The 14,409-nt window shown below is 43.2% G+C and overlaps 1 protein-coding gene and 1 non-coding gene across 2 annotated transcripts; both read left to right on the forward strand.

Annotated features, from left to right (window-relative positions):
- Nucleotides 1-596: 596 nt before the first annotated feature.
- On the forward strand, nucleotides 597-12,294 carry pprc1 (PPARG related coactivator 1). Its single transcript, XM_015944306.3, has 14 exons — nucleotides 597-771; nucleotides 2,788-2,883; nucleotides 2,974-3,123; nucleotides 4,432-4,512; nucleotides 4,596-6,555; nucleotides 6,699-6,752; nucleotides 7,306-7,363; nucleotides 7,593-7,660; nucleotides 7,762-8,464; nucleotides 8,546-8,743; nucleotides 8,849-8,927; nucleotides 9,016-9,137; nucleotides 9,409-9,560; nucleotides 11,613-12,294. The coding sequence occupies exons 1-14, from the start codon at nucleotides 706-708 to the stop codon at nucleotides 11,711-11,713; spliced, it is 3,888 nt and encodes a 1,295-aa protein (XP_015799792.3). The 5' UTR covers nucleotides 597-705; the 3' UTR covers nucleotides 11,714-12,294.
- LOC129166998 (small nucleolar RNA SNORA50) lies at nucleotides 9,179-9,317 on the forward strand. Its single transcript, XR_008565871.1, has one exon. It is a non-coding gene; the product is annotated as a small nucleolar RNA SNORA50 (small nucleolar RNA).
- Nucleotides 12,295-14,409: the final 2,115 nt, after the last annotated feature.

A 14,409-nucleotide genomic window follows, 5' to 3' on the forward strand; every position in this document is an offset into this window, starting at 1 on the left:
GGTGTGGTAGATCTTGGCCTCTGCTCTGGTGTTAAGAGCCTGCTCCTGTGCAGCCATAAGTGCCTCTGTGCTGCACAGGAACACAGGAGTTTTATTAGCACTGGTTAAGAAAAAGTTAACTGTAAAACACTTTTTAAATAAACAGCGAACAATAACAAACTAAAACAGCAAAAAAGCTAAGAAAAAAGAAAAAGTCAAGCATATTCATACTAAAAGATAAATAATAACGGTCAAAAAGCAAATATTTATACAAAAAAAATTATATGATCAGAAAAAACAACAGGCATACATATTGAAGATTATTCCGATAATTTCTGAAATAGGAAGAAAAATGAGCCAGAAAATGTTAAGAATGTAAAACCTTTACAAACCCGTTAAAATAAAAAATATACAAAATAAAACGGGCTGCTCAACAGTTGCACACTAATTAGAAAATTTAACTTTAAATAACAAATAATGTCTGAAATGGTGAAGGAATGAAAAAATATATTAATATTTAGATTTAAAGAAAAGAATTGTAAAATATTTAGGTGCGGTCAAAAACTACAAAGTACTACAAAACGGAGCCACGCACATCTTGACGCTTAGCGTCATTTTGCGTCATTTTACCGGGAACGCTGTCACCACGTGTCTCTGACCGGCTTCCCTGACTGCTCCACTACTTTTTCACTCCGAAACGACTCCGGCCAGGGAGTGGGCTTTAAGATGGCGGCGGAGGAGACGTTAACAACGTGCAATATGGATTTATTCTCAATGGAAACACTAGTGGAGGTGAAAAACAACTACTGTGTTTAATTTCTCAGCGCGCGACATCGTTGTTGCTAGCTTTATTTGCCTTTCTACTCATATTGTGTTGTCTGTACAAGCTGTTCACTACGCATGGGAAAGTGACACGTGGATGCAATCGTTGTATTATCGGAATTTGTTCCGAAAACACGAACTATTATGGGTTTGAAACCACTTTATTCCTTAATTATCGCGATGGTTTTGGAAGGTTTCTTGAGAATTGTCTTTTTGTAGCTCTTATTTTGGGTGATGTTTGTTTGTTTGGCCAGCTAACCAGGCTTCCTCCTTTATAATACAAATGGCTGCAAACGTAGATAACATGACAGTTGTGTGTTGTGGTTAGAAACTTAACTGGCAATGATGCAAACAATGTAATTTACTCAAGAAACGCGCTCGATTGTGTTTTAACTGGGGTTTGCTACAGGGTGTACGAATAGATACACACGTGGTAACCGAGACTGAAAAAGTCGCACAGGCCCAGCTATCACCCTGACTGCACAGGTGTGGTCTTTTACTTAAATCCTATCTGTGGACTATGCTGAATTTATTAGGGTACAGTTTTGTGTTAAACACCAGCGCATTGCTGCAGAATGTATCTCCAGCTATGAAGGATCGCATGTTAACGACGAAGCATCTTTATTTTTCTATAAAGACTTAATTAGTGTAATGTAAACTTGATTTTTGCTCTTATTTTGCTGCAGGAGGACAGGTTTTCATTCATTCAGAACCTGTGTAAAGCCACATGTGTGAATCACATGTGGGGTTTATTCACACATGCGCAGAAGATAATGTAATATTTTCAGCTTATTCTGTTCAGCAAAGTGCGATTTCGACGTATTTTGATATGTTGCTCATCTTTAGTATAAAATAGTTGCTATAATTGAGCATTTTACTATATAACCTGGCGTTAACCATGTCTATTTTAATGTTGCATGTGGTTTATGTGGCCTCTACGGCGAGAGGAGAGGCTCAAACATGTCTGAGTGTGCGTGTAGACGGAAACACGTGGGTTAATGTCTGAGACTTATTTATGGCTGCAAATCAAATAAAAATTGCAGCTTCAGTGTTTATGTTTAAGAGATGAAGCAGTTTTTAAATCACGTTTTTAACATTTTATTTAATAACTTTTTAAGGATCCAACTTGGAAGAAACTGAAGTTAAGGTGTTCACTATTTAAAATAGAATTTTAGCTTAATGCAGATAATTAACTGAAAATCTGAGATTTTGTTTTTAATTGTTCTGATCTGCATGTTAATTTAGTCTTAATGGTACAGAGGCCTCACCTCTCAGTGTGCCCCTGGGCAGCTGTGGCTACATAGTAGCTCATCACCCATCAGTGTGTGAATGGATGAATGATACACTGTAGTGTAAAGCGCTTTGGAGTCCTTACTCTGAGAGGCGCCATACAAGTGCAGGTCATTTATCATTACTGTATCTACGTGTGTGTGTGTGTGTGTGTGTGTGTGTGTGTGTGTGTGTGTGTGTGTGTGTGTGTGTGTGTGTGTGTGTGTGTATTATAGACTATTTAGGATTGCCAGACTCCAGAAACTAGTTTTTTTTTTCATACCTGAGGCTAAAACATTTACTTTGTTTACATTATTTTTGCAAAGACACCAATTTATAAAATTGTTTTGAGTTGTTTTTTGTTATGTTTCCTTCCTTTTTTGTTTTTAATGATTTTTAGTCATTTGTTTTTCTGTCTTTAATCGTTTTCATTTTGAAGCAGTTTTCTTCGTAAAGCACTTTGTTTTCTGTGATTGGTGCTAAATATTCTACTCACAAAAAAAGTCAACACAAGTTTTAATCCTAAGGGCAGCCAGGCCTTTTTTTAAATCATGATAATAGATTAATTATAAGTCTTTCTGACAGATGTGCACCTTATTTTTTATTTATTTATTTTTGCTGCAAATGCTTAACTTTGCAACTGTTTGACGTTTTGTTTTACATTTTCTAGTTTATTTGCCAAAATTAAAATCTGTAAATTTCTCTTTTTCTTCTTAGACTGCTGGATTCAACTGTGGAGAAAATCTGAGAGTCCTTCAAAGCTGCATAGATCCCTCAATACTTTCTATTTTTGAAGATATACCAACAGTAGAGGTAAGACTGGTGTCACAATCTTCAACGAATAACAGATGCTCCTTCTGTTGGTTTTGATTTAAATGAGCCTTTTCTGGTGTGTTTGTCCAGACTAAAGGGCTGGATGAAGAGAGTGAAGCCACGCTGCTGACAGCCCTGACAGAGATCCTGGACAATGTGGACGATGAGAACCTGTCACCGTTTGACACGCTACCTGATTCTGACCTGCTGTCCAATCAGAAGGGCGGGGAACACTCTCCAGTCAGTGCCTTTTCTGGAGATTCTTCATATTCTCTCTAAAGCCAAAACTCGAGTCTTGTCAGCTGGACTTCTTCGGTCTGAAGAAAGTTAGTTGGTGGTGACAAGTTTCTCCTCCAGTCCTGAGTATACTCATTTAATAGAACACAGGAAGGCGTGTGCAGACTCACAAGAAAGAAGTCTGTTTGGCATGACTCAGTTTTTGCATAACTACACCTAGATGACTAAAGCTTGGTTTATGCTCGACGCATTCACTTTCCGCGCGGTGATGCGGCTCGCGGATGGAACGCGCTTCACAACTCGCAGCGTTTATGGTTCGTGCGGCTCGTCTCTGCGGTGAGCCAATATTCTCCCAAACTGTAGGGGGCAGCATGGAGCTCTACAGCATGCATCCAACACTACACCATAGTAGAAGTAGAAATGACTGTTTACAACATGGCATTTCAGCATTTTTAACAGCGTCCTCGTCTTTTCCGACAGTGCGAGCTATTTCTCTCCAAGAATTATTAACAACATGTTGATCACGGTGATCTCTGAGAGCTGAATCATACAAATGTCTGTATTTACGAACCTCTGCCGTACTAGTTCTTGCCGGTCCGCCATGTTTTTCTGCGTCCGTCCGTCCGCGTGGTTAGAAATTTTCCGAGGTGCGCGTTGCGGAAATTCTGGGCCGTGCGGAGGCGCGGCGGAGGGGCGTGGTTGTTAAAATGACGCAAAGTGACGCAACTTTTCCGCGCGGAGCCGTGCGGACCTCGCGGACGCGTCAAGCATAAACCAACCTTAAGATCCTTCACTTGGTGCGTTTACATGCACACCAGAAAACCAAATGTTGTGATGCTATCAGCTAACGGATTAGCCGAACTACGCTCGGGTTCTGGAAGTGACGACACAACGGAAGCGGTCTTCTGACAAGACCATCGTCACAAAGCAGCACGTATAACACCATAAACCAGGACAGTATGTACCTAATAAGCTGTGCTGCAGCGGTTTTGATGTACATTCCTTCAGCCATTGTGTGTGTCCTGTCTCTATTCCGTGTTTGCTGCTTGTGTTGCTATGAGCTAACCGGAAGAATGCCGACATGAAAGGGGGCATGTCGCCACCTACTGCACCAGAGTGGAACGAACTTTATTTGAGAGGCTGGTTTTCATTTGTGCATGTAGACTAGGATAAAGGCTCCCAGCTTATTGCTATAAGATCGGCCTGGATCGACTTAGATGTCTGTCAGTGTGAATGTAACCGCACTGAGTGTTGTCTTAAGTGTTTCCCATTGGTTGTATTCATATTTTTATTCTGTTATTTATCCTCCAGCTCAGGAGGATTCTGTGTTTGTCTCGTTCCCCTCAGGAGAAAGACTCTTTCTGTAGCACCAAGCCAATATCAGCTGGAAAGGTAGCGTCTCACACTAACCCCTGTAAGATATTGCTGCAGACAGGTGAACGTTCTGACTGGATATTTGTCTCATCTGTACCCAGAATCTGTTCAGGCTGCAGGCAGACTCTGTCCAGAGGAGTGATGGTGAAGAAGAGGAGGACAGCTCCTTCACTCTGAGCCAAGACAGCTGCGGCTCTTCCCGTGACGGTGACCTGCAAGGCTGGGAGGGTCTGACCCTTCCACTTCCTGTCACCTTTGAGCAGGAGAGTGAACCTGGTCTCTCAGTCAGCCTGGGAGATTTAGTCCGGCACATGCACTCGTACTGCATCCCCATATCTGTAGAAGATGAGAAGGGGGAACAGATGTTACCTGAAGGGGGTATAGTACTTGAAGTGGTGGACCAGGGGGAAAATGGAGAACCCATCTTGGCCATCCCAAACATAAGTCTCTGCGTCCCCGAGGCTCTTACAGAGCCGCCCGAAGAGCAGAAAGTTCCAGATGAAGCAGAAGAGGAGCTCTCAGACAGCTCAGAGCATATAGTAGTTGACGACGAAGACGATATACCTGTCGTGAAGAAATGTAACGTCGCTGCTAGAGCCGCACCGGTGCCGTGTTCTGATGTGAAAGACGAAGTTGCTGCTAAAAGACAAAAGGAGGATAACAAAAAAAAAGTCTCGGGAAGAAAAAGGAAAAAGAAATGTAAAGGTGATGAGCAGCCTGCACTGGTGGAGGGAAGGGTCCTTAGGAGTAGGACTGTAGGAAAACTGGCACAGGAATCTCGGAAGAAGGTGGAGAAGTCCGCCAAAGAACAGAAGCAAAAAGTCTCACAGGTTCCTCGTACTTCAACTAACCCATCGATTCCTAAAGAAGAGGCAATAAAATGGTGCAAATCTAAAACTGAAAACACCACAACACCTGAACTTAAAGAGAGAGTTGCTGCATCACCTTGTACCAGACAGAAGACCACCCAGCCAAGTCCTCCTGAGAAGAGTCCATCTACAGATTCAGACAGCGGGGCGAGCTCCCAGCAGCCCAGTGGAACTACTGAACAGCCCGTCCCAGGAAGCTCTTCAGCACCTCCCTCTGGTCCACCATCGCTGGTTTCCTCAGACCGCCCCATAGCCGCTGTGGCTCCAGAGATCACATCACCTGTTAGTGCTGCCCCAGAGCCCAAACCCAAATCACTGAGTCTCCAGGAGTACCGGCGGCTTCGACAGCTGAAGAAGCCCGCTCCGATGGAGAAGCGGGACCACAACAGCACCAAGTGGCCCACCCTTCCGGAGCCCCCCAAAGAGCTTCCCCCGATACCCTGCCTGCCTTACCCCAACCCCAAGGACCCCAGACATCCCTGCGCCAAAGCTGCAAGTAAGGAAGTGGAGGAGATCAAACCTGCGTGGCAGCCAAGGGGACCAGGAGCACCCCCCACCCCCGAGGCACTGTTGGTGCCACCAGCTTACATGATTTCTTCTTCCAGTAAGGTTTCATCAGCTGCTCCAGTTCCTAAACCCCAGCAGACCCCAGAGCCTTCCAAACCAGCCTTAAAGCCCTCACCCTCTCCTCCTGATTCAGACAACACTTCACCCGTGCATCCTCCCACTGCTGCAAAGCCCAAAGTTCTTAATGTTCCTCAGAGCTCAGTTCCTTTAAGTCCAGCTGACCAGCGCACATCTTCTGATGGTCACAGCTGCTCTGCTGCTTCTGGTGGGAAAGGTGTTGTTTACATCCAGCAATCACAGCCTAACTCCTCCAATTCTGTTGTGCCCACTAAAGTACCCACTACAGACGTGACTAAACCCACTGATGCCTCTGGATCTGTCCCTCAGAAGAGTGTTGGTGTTTCCCAGAAGCTGCCTGAGGTCACACCTTCTACCTCATTCAGTAGTCCCATCCCATCTAAGCCCACAGCCAGTATTGTCAAACCTTCTCCTGCTGCTGCTTCTCTTTTGGCCTCCTGCAGTCCGAAAACGAAACCAGCTGTGCTCGAAACTAAAGTGCTAACGACCGCACAAAGAGCAAAGCATGCCACCCAGGAGCTGATCAAAGCGTTCACCAGTGAAATAGGTGAGCTAAAGAGTTGATCTGTTCACATTTTGCATTTATTTGTTGGTTAAGGTCTAAACATCTATATTTTAAAGTCACATGAGCACCATTGCTGAAGATGTAATGGTTCATGAAGTAAAAACCAATGTTTTCTGCCCCTGAAGGCATCGAGGCTGCTGATCTGACTAGCTTGCTCGAGCAATTTGAAGAGACCCAAGGTAATTATAACGATCCGGTTCTTAATGATGAGCACACATAATAATGGATGATTGGAACAGCATGTATGACCAGTATTTATTAGGTGAAGGTTTAAATTACCAGATTGTCCCTCAGAACTGCCTGCACCGTTTAGACGCTCTTGCACACTTGTTACCATAACGGCAGGATTTAGCTCGGCTGGAACGTTCCCCTTTAAGAGAGATGGATGCTGCAGGGGGCAGAGAAGCCTCTTTGTGCTTTTCCCTGCTCAGCTGCTGGAATTTTGCCTCGTCTGCGAATCCTTTTAACTCTGCCCCTGCAGTCTTTGTTGGGGCGGATGTACAAGGCCTCGCACAATAGAACAAGTGGTTGGTCTGTACGGTGTGTGCAAAGTCACTCCTGTCAGTACTTGGGATTATTGAGTCGTCCATCTTTAATGTTTTTCTTAATACACTGTGGGAAAATTCATCATAGAAACGTTCTCTCAGTGATTCATTGTACTGACCAGTTGGTTTCCTGTCTTCCCTGTTGGTTTTTGTGCTGGTGCACTGTCGTCCCCGTTCCCTCCTTCAGTGAAAGAGGAATGTGTCCCGGAGGTCTGTGGTAGAGCAGCAGCTGTAGGAAACTCGAGGTGAGTTACCCTACAGCCCTCAAGCTGCTCTGTATGAGTGATGCGGTGTGTGTGTGTGTGTGTGTGTGTGTGTGTGTGTGTGTGTGTGTGTGTGTGTGTGTGTAGAGTACACCTTATGCCAAGACCTACCGAAAACTCTGCCACTGTCTGTTCTCCATAACAACCGTTTCACATCAACTCAATCTGAACACAAACTTAGCCAAAGGATAAACGTCTCTTCACTTTGCAGAGCCGAACTGGTTCCAGAGAAGACTCTCGTGGAGCGTTTAAAAGCCAGTGACCTCTCAACCTCTGCAGGTAACTTAGTTTTAGTTTATTTGTTAAATAAAAGTTGTAAACCGTTTGGTTACTTTTATTCTCTGCCCTGTTGCATCTAGAGTTACATTTCTTTGTTTCAGCTCTGACTCCTCCGGCCACACCACCCCACCAGATGTGGAAACCTCTGTCCACTGTGGCTCTGCTGGGAAAAAGCAAAGTTGTTGAGACGTCCAAACTAAACCTGTCGAAGGTTATTCAGATAGAAGCACAGCCTCTGCCCTCGGTTCGGTCCCGTAGTAAACCTACTCCCGCTGCTGCCACCGTTGCACCTGAGCTAGCCTGCTTGGATCACGACTACTGCTTACCCAACAGAGACGCCTCTGGAGAACCAGGCAAGCGCTGGAATGTTAAGCAACAACCTTTGATCACCATTAAGCCCATCAAGCAACATGCTCCAGCCAGCAGACAGACACCTCCAGCTGCTGTGGTACCATCGCTCCAGCTGGCTACAAATCCTAAAACGCAAGATTTTCCACAGACGGACCGCTCGGAGGAGAAGTACGATGAGCCAAAGGAATGCTCCGTTCTGGAGACTCCTGATGCTTCTCCAACTCGGCAAGAATCTGAATCTTCTTTCAAAGTTAGGAGCCCCAGAAGAAGACCGTTAGAGAGGTCCTACCGACGATACGCTGCCTCCCGTACGCCCAGTCCTTCGTGTAGTCCCAGAGAGAGAAGAGGTCGACCAGCCCGAAAAAGAAGATCCCATCGTTCTCCAAGTCCTTCATCCAGCTGCTTGGACTCTTCTAGATCTCGATCCAGATCGTTCTCTCCGCCAAAGAAAAGGTTCGTCTGTCAGTTCCTACCAATTCAGTGGCACACAAAAGTCGCTGATCTTTATTCCTCATCTTCCTGTTTTATTTATAGGTATCGATCTCACAACTCGGGTAGCAGTTCCAACTCCTCGTCCCGCTCGTCCTCTCGCTCGTCTCCATCTTTGTCTCGCTCCCCTCCCAGGAGGAGGAGGTACTCCTATTCCTCCTCTTGCTCTGGCTCATGGAGTTGTTCCAGGTCGCGGTCTCGGTCCCCCGAAAGACAGTGGAGTAGGAGCAGAAGATTGTACAGGTACTGGACATTTGTGCTGCCCATCAGCATGAGTCATTGCTCTGACCCGTGCTCCACAACAGCTGACACTTTCTAAAAATGACCAAAGTTTGTCCGCTCTTCTAGCCCCACACACAGGCCCAAAGATCATTACGACACAAAGCGAAGCACGGAAGACTCCAAGAGACGGAAGGAGAAAGCCATTGTGAGTTCAGATGCTGCGTTTGTGCTCCCTAAACCAAAAATTAAAATTTAACTTTGCTAATTTGGCGATTTTCTGTTTTTATTCACAGGAAGAACGTCGGGTTGTGTATGTTGGCCGAATTCGAGGATCAATGACCCAAAAAGAACTCAAAGAGCGTTTCTCTTTATTTGGTGAAGTTGAAGAATGTACGCTGCACTTCAGAGACCACGGGTAAAACCCCTCATTTTGTGTTGTTTGCTTTAATATGAGGACTGCACTGTCTTTGAACCTGGTTGGTCTCGCTGGTGACCTCCGAGGCCAAGCTACAGTGCTAGAGAAATGTGTGCTTGTTCATAACTGGGGCTTCCTGGCAACACTCCCAGGTCTCTCTTTTAAAAGCAAGCGACATCACTGGACTACGTACGAGATAGTTCGTACCTTCTCTGGGAATTGGTTTAATTGTAAAACTGTTTGCTTATTATTTTGGCTTTCTTTCCCCCAGGGATAACTATGGGTTTGTGACGTATTACGACACCAAGAATGCTTTTACAGCAATCGAGAATGGGAGCAAGCTGCGCAAACCCGACGAGCTGCCGTTTGACCTCTGCTTTGGAGGAAGAAGGCAGTTCTGTCAATCCACCTATTCTGACTTGGGTAGGCGTTAAATTCTAAATAAAACCAACATTTCTGTCTCTTTCATGCAAGAGTACAAAATTATACATATTGCGTTTTCTTTGGGGAAACGTAGCTTGGTCAATCATTGATCTTTTGGTCTACGTCACAGTCAGTTTTTTTTTTTTTTTTTTCAGCTTTTGACAATTTATTAATTATTAAAATCAAACCCCATCTGGTAACTTGGTGACTTGTCGAGAAATGTACTCACATTGGTCATCTTGAATTTCTTTGACTGAACTGGGTTGTGCTCCTGCTTCTCATTTCCCACCCAGTCTAGATCTGCTGGTGCCAAAAGCATACACATTATTAAAGACATCGATAATAAAGCATTTTATTCTGCCAAAGTACGCCATATTTTACACCGTTCAAAGGATGTGTTAAGGCGATGGCTGTGTGACGTAAAAAGCGATTTTCAGTGACCAGAAGGTGTTTTTTATGGCGTTCTGTGGGACACCATATAGTGGTGTTGTGGGGAGGTTTTCACAGCTTTTTTTTTCCAGTGTAGAAATGGCGATTTTAAAGCAGCCTTAACGCTGCTCATTTTCTTTTCTTTCTATTCTGCTTCACCAACACTCCTTGTGCTTTTACAAATGGTTATTTGGCGACGTCTACCAATGTTGTTTTTCTGTGAATAACAACCAATCAGCATGAGTAAAGCCTGGTTCATGCTTCTCCGTCAGCTCCGCAAGGGACAGACACGCATGGACTGACGGAAGCGTTTTGCTCTTTTACTTCTCCGTCTCCTGGAGAGTGTTGCAAAACAATTACCCGGCAGGACCACAGAGGGCGTAGCGCTGTTCTGTGGTATCCTGTCATGTATCGGTCCAAGATAGTGTGTTTATATTGTGTTTTTTGTGTACATAAGAGACTTTTAACACGGACATATTTGTCTCTCATTCTCCCACCTCTTCATGCGCTCCCCACCTCCAAACCCACGTTTCCTGTCATTTCCGTCCACAAATAAAACGCTTGCTGCCCATCTTTTCACTCCTCCAGTCACGGGAGAATTAAACGTTCATATTTTTAGAGTTTTTTCGCGAGGTATTCTTCAAGCTTCTCCGTGTCTGCTGCTAGTTAAACTCTGCTCTCTTTGCAATGGCGGCGCTGTAAACAACAGCGGCGTCCTGACCAATCACAAGCTTGCGTAATCCGTCTCGTTCGACGGATGTTTAAAAAAGTGGGCTCGACTCCGTACGTACTTGCGTGCCTGCCGGAGCCCTACGCAAGGACAGATAATGGCGTTGCGTGTCTCCGCACTGACGCAGACGGAGAAGCATAAATCAGGCTTTAACCACACGTGATTCTACTGGACTTTTAAGAGTACACGCCCCAATGCAGGTACTCACCCGGTTCCTGAAATGGCCTGTAAAGTGGTCCTGTCAGGGTGGCCAGGTGGAAAGCCATGACGCTCCAGTAAAATAAACAGAAGCCCCAACAGTGGAAATGGTCCTTTGGTTCATGTCCACCTAAATGCCCATTCTCTTAAAGGAAAACACTCAACTTTAAATACTGTTGAATGAAAACTTAAGTTTTAAGCATTTCAATTTAATTAAATAAGCCTGGAAGTGCTGTCAGTGATGTTCATTCACTGTAGATTATGATGTAAGAAAATATCGGTATGGCAAAATATCGTAATATTTTTTCCTGCGATATATCGATATTCAAAAGCTGTTTATCGTATTTTTGGGAAAATGTACACGCAAACATTTGTGCATTTTCTTATTTGGGTGGAGCAATTCAATCACCGACCGCTAGTTGGCAGCAGTGTGCAATGGGTTTTGTTTCCACCACTGAAATCTAAATCCCTCTATTATGGTTCATATACCTCATGTTAAACATGTTATCAGTTTGGACTGTTAATTGAATTTTCATACAATAATTTCAGTCTAAAAAAATTGCTAACATTGACTGGCTGAATGTATTGCAGCATATCGTGATCTCGTCTCCCCTGTATCGTGATGCATAAAATTTCACCAATTCACATCCCTACTATGCATTTATTTATGCATTTCCCCTTTATCTTCATTTCAGATTCAAGTAGAGAGTACGATTCGTTGAAAGGCAAAGGCAAGTTTCAAGCACTAGACTTCGACACTTTACTGAAGCAGGCTCAGCAGAATCTGAAGAGGTAACAGGAGGCCTGCAGCAGGAAGCAGATGATGTTTACCATAGTCAGCAGGTGGTTCAGCACTTGCAGCGCTATCTGTGTATTGGTTGTTGCATTATTTTGTTTTGTTTTTTCTTTCTGTAAGTTACCACCTTCTATTGAAGTGAACATTTCTAAAGAAACTGGTAAAATAGGGGAAAAAAAGAAATATTTTTTTAAACGGGTTTATTTAAATGTACAATTCAATTTATCCTCCTGGGACCCTGCATCCCTGAAGAAGACATCTGCTTCTTGTAATATATTATTTATTGCGTTCATTTAGACCCGTTTTAAATATTATGGGAAATGTTTGGAAATTTTCTATTATTTCAAGGGGGGGAAAAAATAAATAATTTTTTTATTTTGAAGTAGAAAATGATCTTTTGTTTTTTTGGAGGTCCTGGAAACCTGAATAAAAATAAAGAAAAGTTTGGGTCTCAGGAGGCTAAAACTGTATGGAGAAATTTATTTTAAATTGGTAACAATATAAAATGAAATTCCCTAAATAGGGAGAGTATGGTATACAATGAAATGTAGACAAACATAAATAAAAACAAATGTTTTCCATCTTGGTGTTTTTTGTTTAGTTTTCATCATTAACTATTTAGTCTGATTTAGTCAATTGTCAAATTATTTTCAGCCTTGGTTGTGTGTTGCTGCGTTAGATCATTTAATGACAAACATGCAGAAGAACTTAATTTTATCTGTAACGAGATTCGTGAAATGAATGAATAATTTCATCATTAAATTGTAAATTACCCACACATAGGTTTGTAATGCCTCTCAATCAGCATCATGCTCCAGCCAGAGTTTGAGCAATATTGCTGTAATTGTGTGTACCTGAAATTGGTTATCAAAGTGCATTATCCATCCATCCATTCATTTTCTTCCGCTTATTCAGAGTTTGTTGTGGGGGCAGCTGAAGTCAAAAGGCCTAGACTTCCCTATCCCCAGCCACTTGGGCCAGCTCTTGGAGGAATCCCTAGGCGTTCTCTGGCCAGGTGAGAGATGGGGTCCATCCTTGTCCTGGGTCTCCCTTTAGGCCTCCTCCCGGTTGGACGTGCCCGGAAAACTTCACCCGGTGACATCCAGGAGGCATCCTAATCCGATGCCCGAGCCACATCAACTGGTTCCTCTCGATGTGGAGGAGCAGCGGATCTACTCCGAGCCCCTCCCGGATGAATGAGCTTCTCACCTTATCTCTAAGGGAGGGCCCAGCCACCCTTAGGAGAAAACTAATTTGGCCGCTTGTAACCGCAATCTCGTAGGATAGGATCGTAGATCGACCGGTAAATCAAGAGCTCCACCTCCTGGCTCAGCTCTCTCTTAGCCATGATTGACCTGTACAACGCCCGCACCACTGCAGACGCAGCACCAATCCGCCTATCAATCTTGCGCTCTATCTTTCCCTCACTCGTAAACAAGACCCCGTGATACTCTTAACTCCTTCACTTGGGGCAGGATCTCATCCCTGACCCGGAGAAGGCATTCTACCCTTTTCTGAATCAAAAGGTGCAAAAAGTGCATTATACAAAGCCTAAGTATATTGTGGACAATCGTGTTAGTTGCAAAATATAAACAGCACCTCCTATGTGTTTGGAAGTGATGTAAAACAATAGCTGTATTCTTAATAAGGATTGGAAACTCCGATATTGTAGCTGTTGTAGTTGTGACCAAAAACAAGAACAGAACCCTAATTTCTGCAGTGGTGCCCCCAAGGGGTGCTCAGTGTTAATGAATCATATTAATGTTCATTCAAGCCATAAATTCTTATTTATTCAAGACAAATGTGAACCCTAATAAAGAAATATACAATTAATGAGTAAATCAGAATTTTAAAAAATCTCCATAGTTTTTTTTGTGTGTGAAGACAACTGGTAAATTAAACTAAAAAATAAAATTCAAAAATTTTTGAAATAACATTTTAAACATCTGAAATGTATTTTTCTGACATGTTAGTGATTCTCAAATTGGTATAAAGTATTAGATGCATTTTTTTAAAGAATCAAATCACTTTTATTGTCACGTCACATGTGCAGGTACACTGGTACAGTACATGCGAGTGAAATTCTTGTGTGCGAGTTTCACAGCAACAGTTGTGCAAAATACAACAACGTCAAAACAAGCAAAATATAAAAATGGGTAATCTAAGTAATAATATTTATAGAATGCAAGGTATATACATTCCTAAATGTGTGTGCTAAGTTTTTTATTTTTCTACATGTGTGCGTGTGTGTATAATGCGTATATACATATTTAACCAATGAATAAAGTAAACAATAAAATAAGAGATATAAAATGTACAGTGGTTGGTAAGTGATAAAAACAGTGGCATTAATGTACAGTAAGGAGTGTGTAATGTTGGAGTTTCAGTAGTGAGGGTGAGGTGTCTGCGAAGTGTTCAGCAGTCTGATGGCCTGAATAAAGTGCATTGCCACAGGTTAAACTCTCCCAGAGTTACCACAAGGACCAATTTTGTATTTTTACATGTTGATGGGGCCACCCCTAAATTTCCTGTGGCCCTCTTTCGCCACCTTCATCAACATTTCTGGGTGCGCCCCAGAAGCTGAATAGGAAGCTGAATTTTTGTTAGAAATTCATCTTCCTATCTACAAACATTGGATCTTTGTTTGCCATTTAGTTTCAGAGTAATTTTATACTCCTAACTGCCTTTAAATTCGT

The sequence above is a fragment of the Nothobranchius furzeri genome, chromosome 12 (assembly GCF_043380555.1).
Source record: "Nothobranchius furzeri strain GRZ-AD chromosome 12, NfurGRZ-RIMD1, whole genome shotgun sequence".
Taxonomy (NCBI): Eukaryota; Metazoa; Chordata; class Actinopteri; order Cyprinodontiformes; family Nothobranchiidae; genus Nothobranchius; species Nothobranchius furzeri.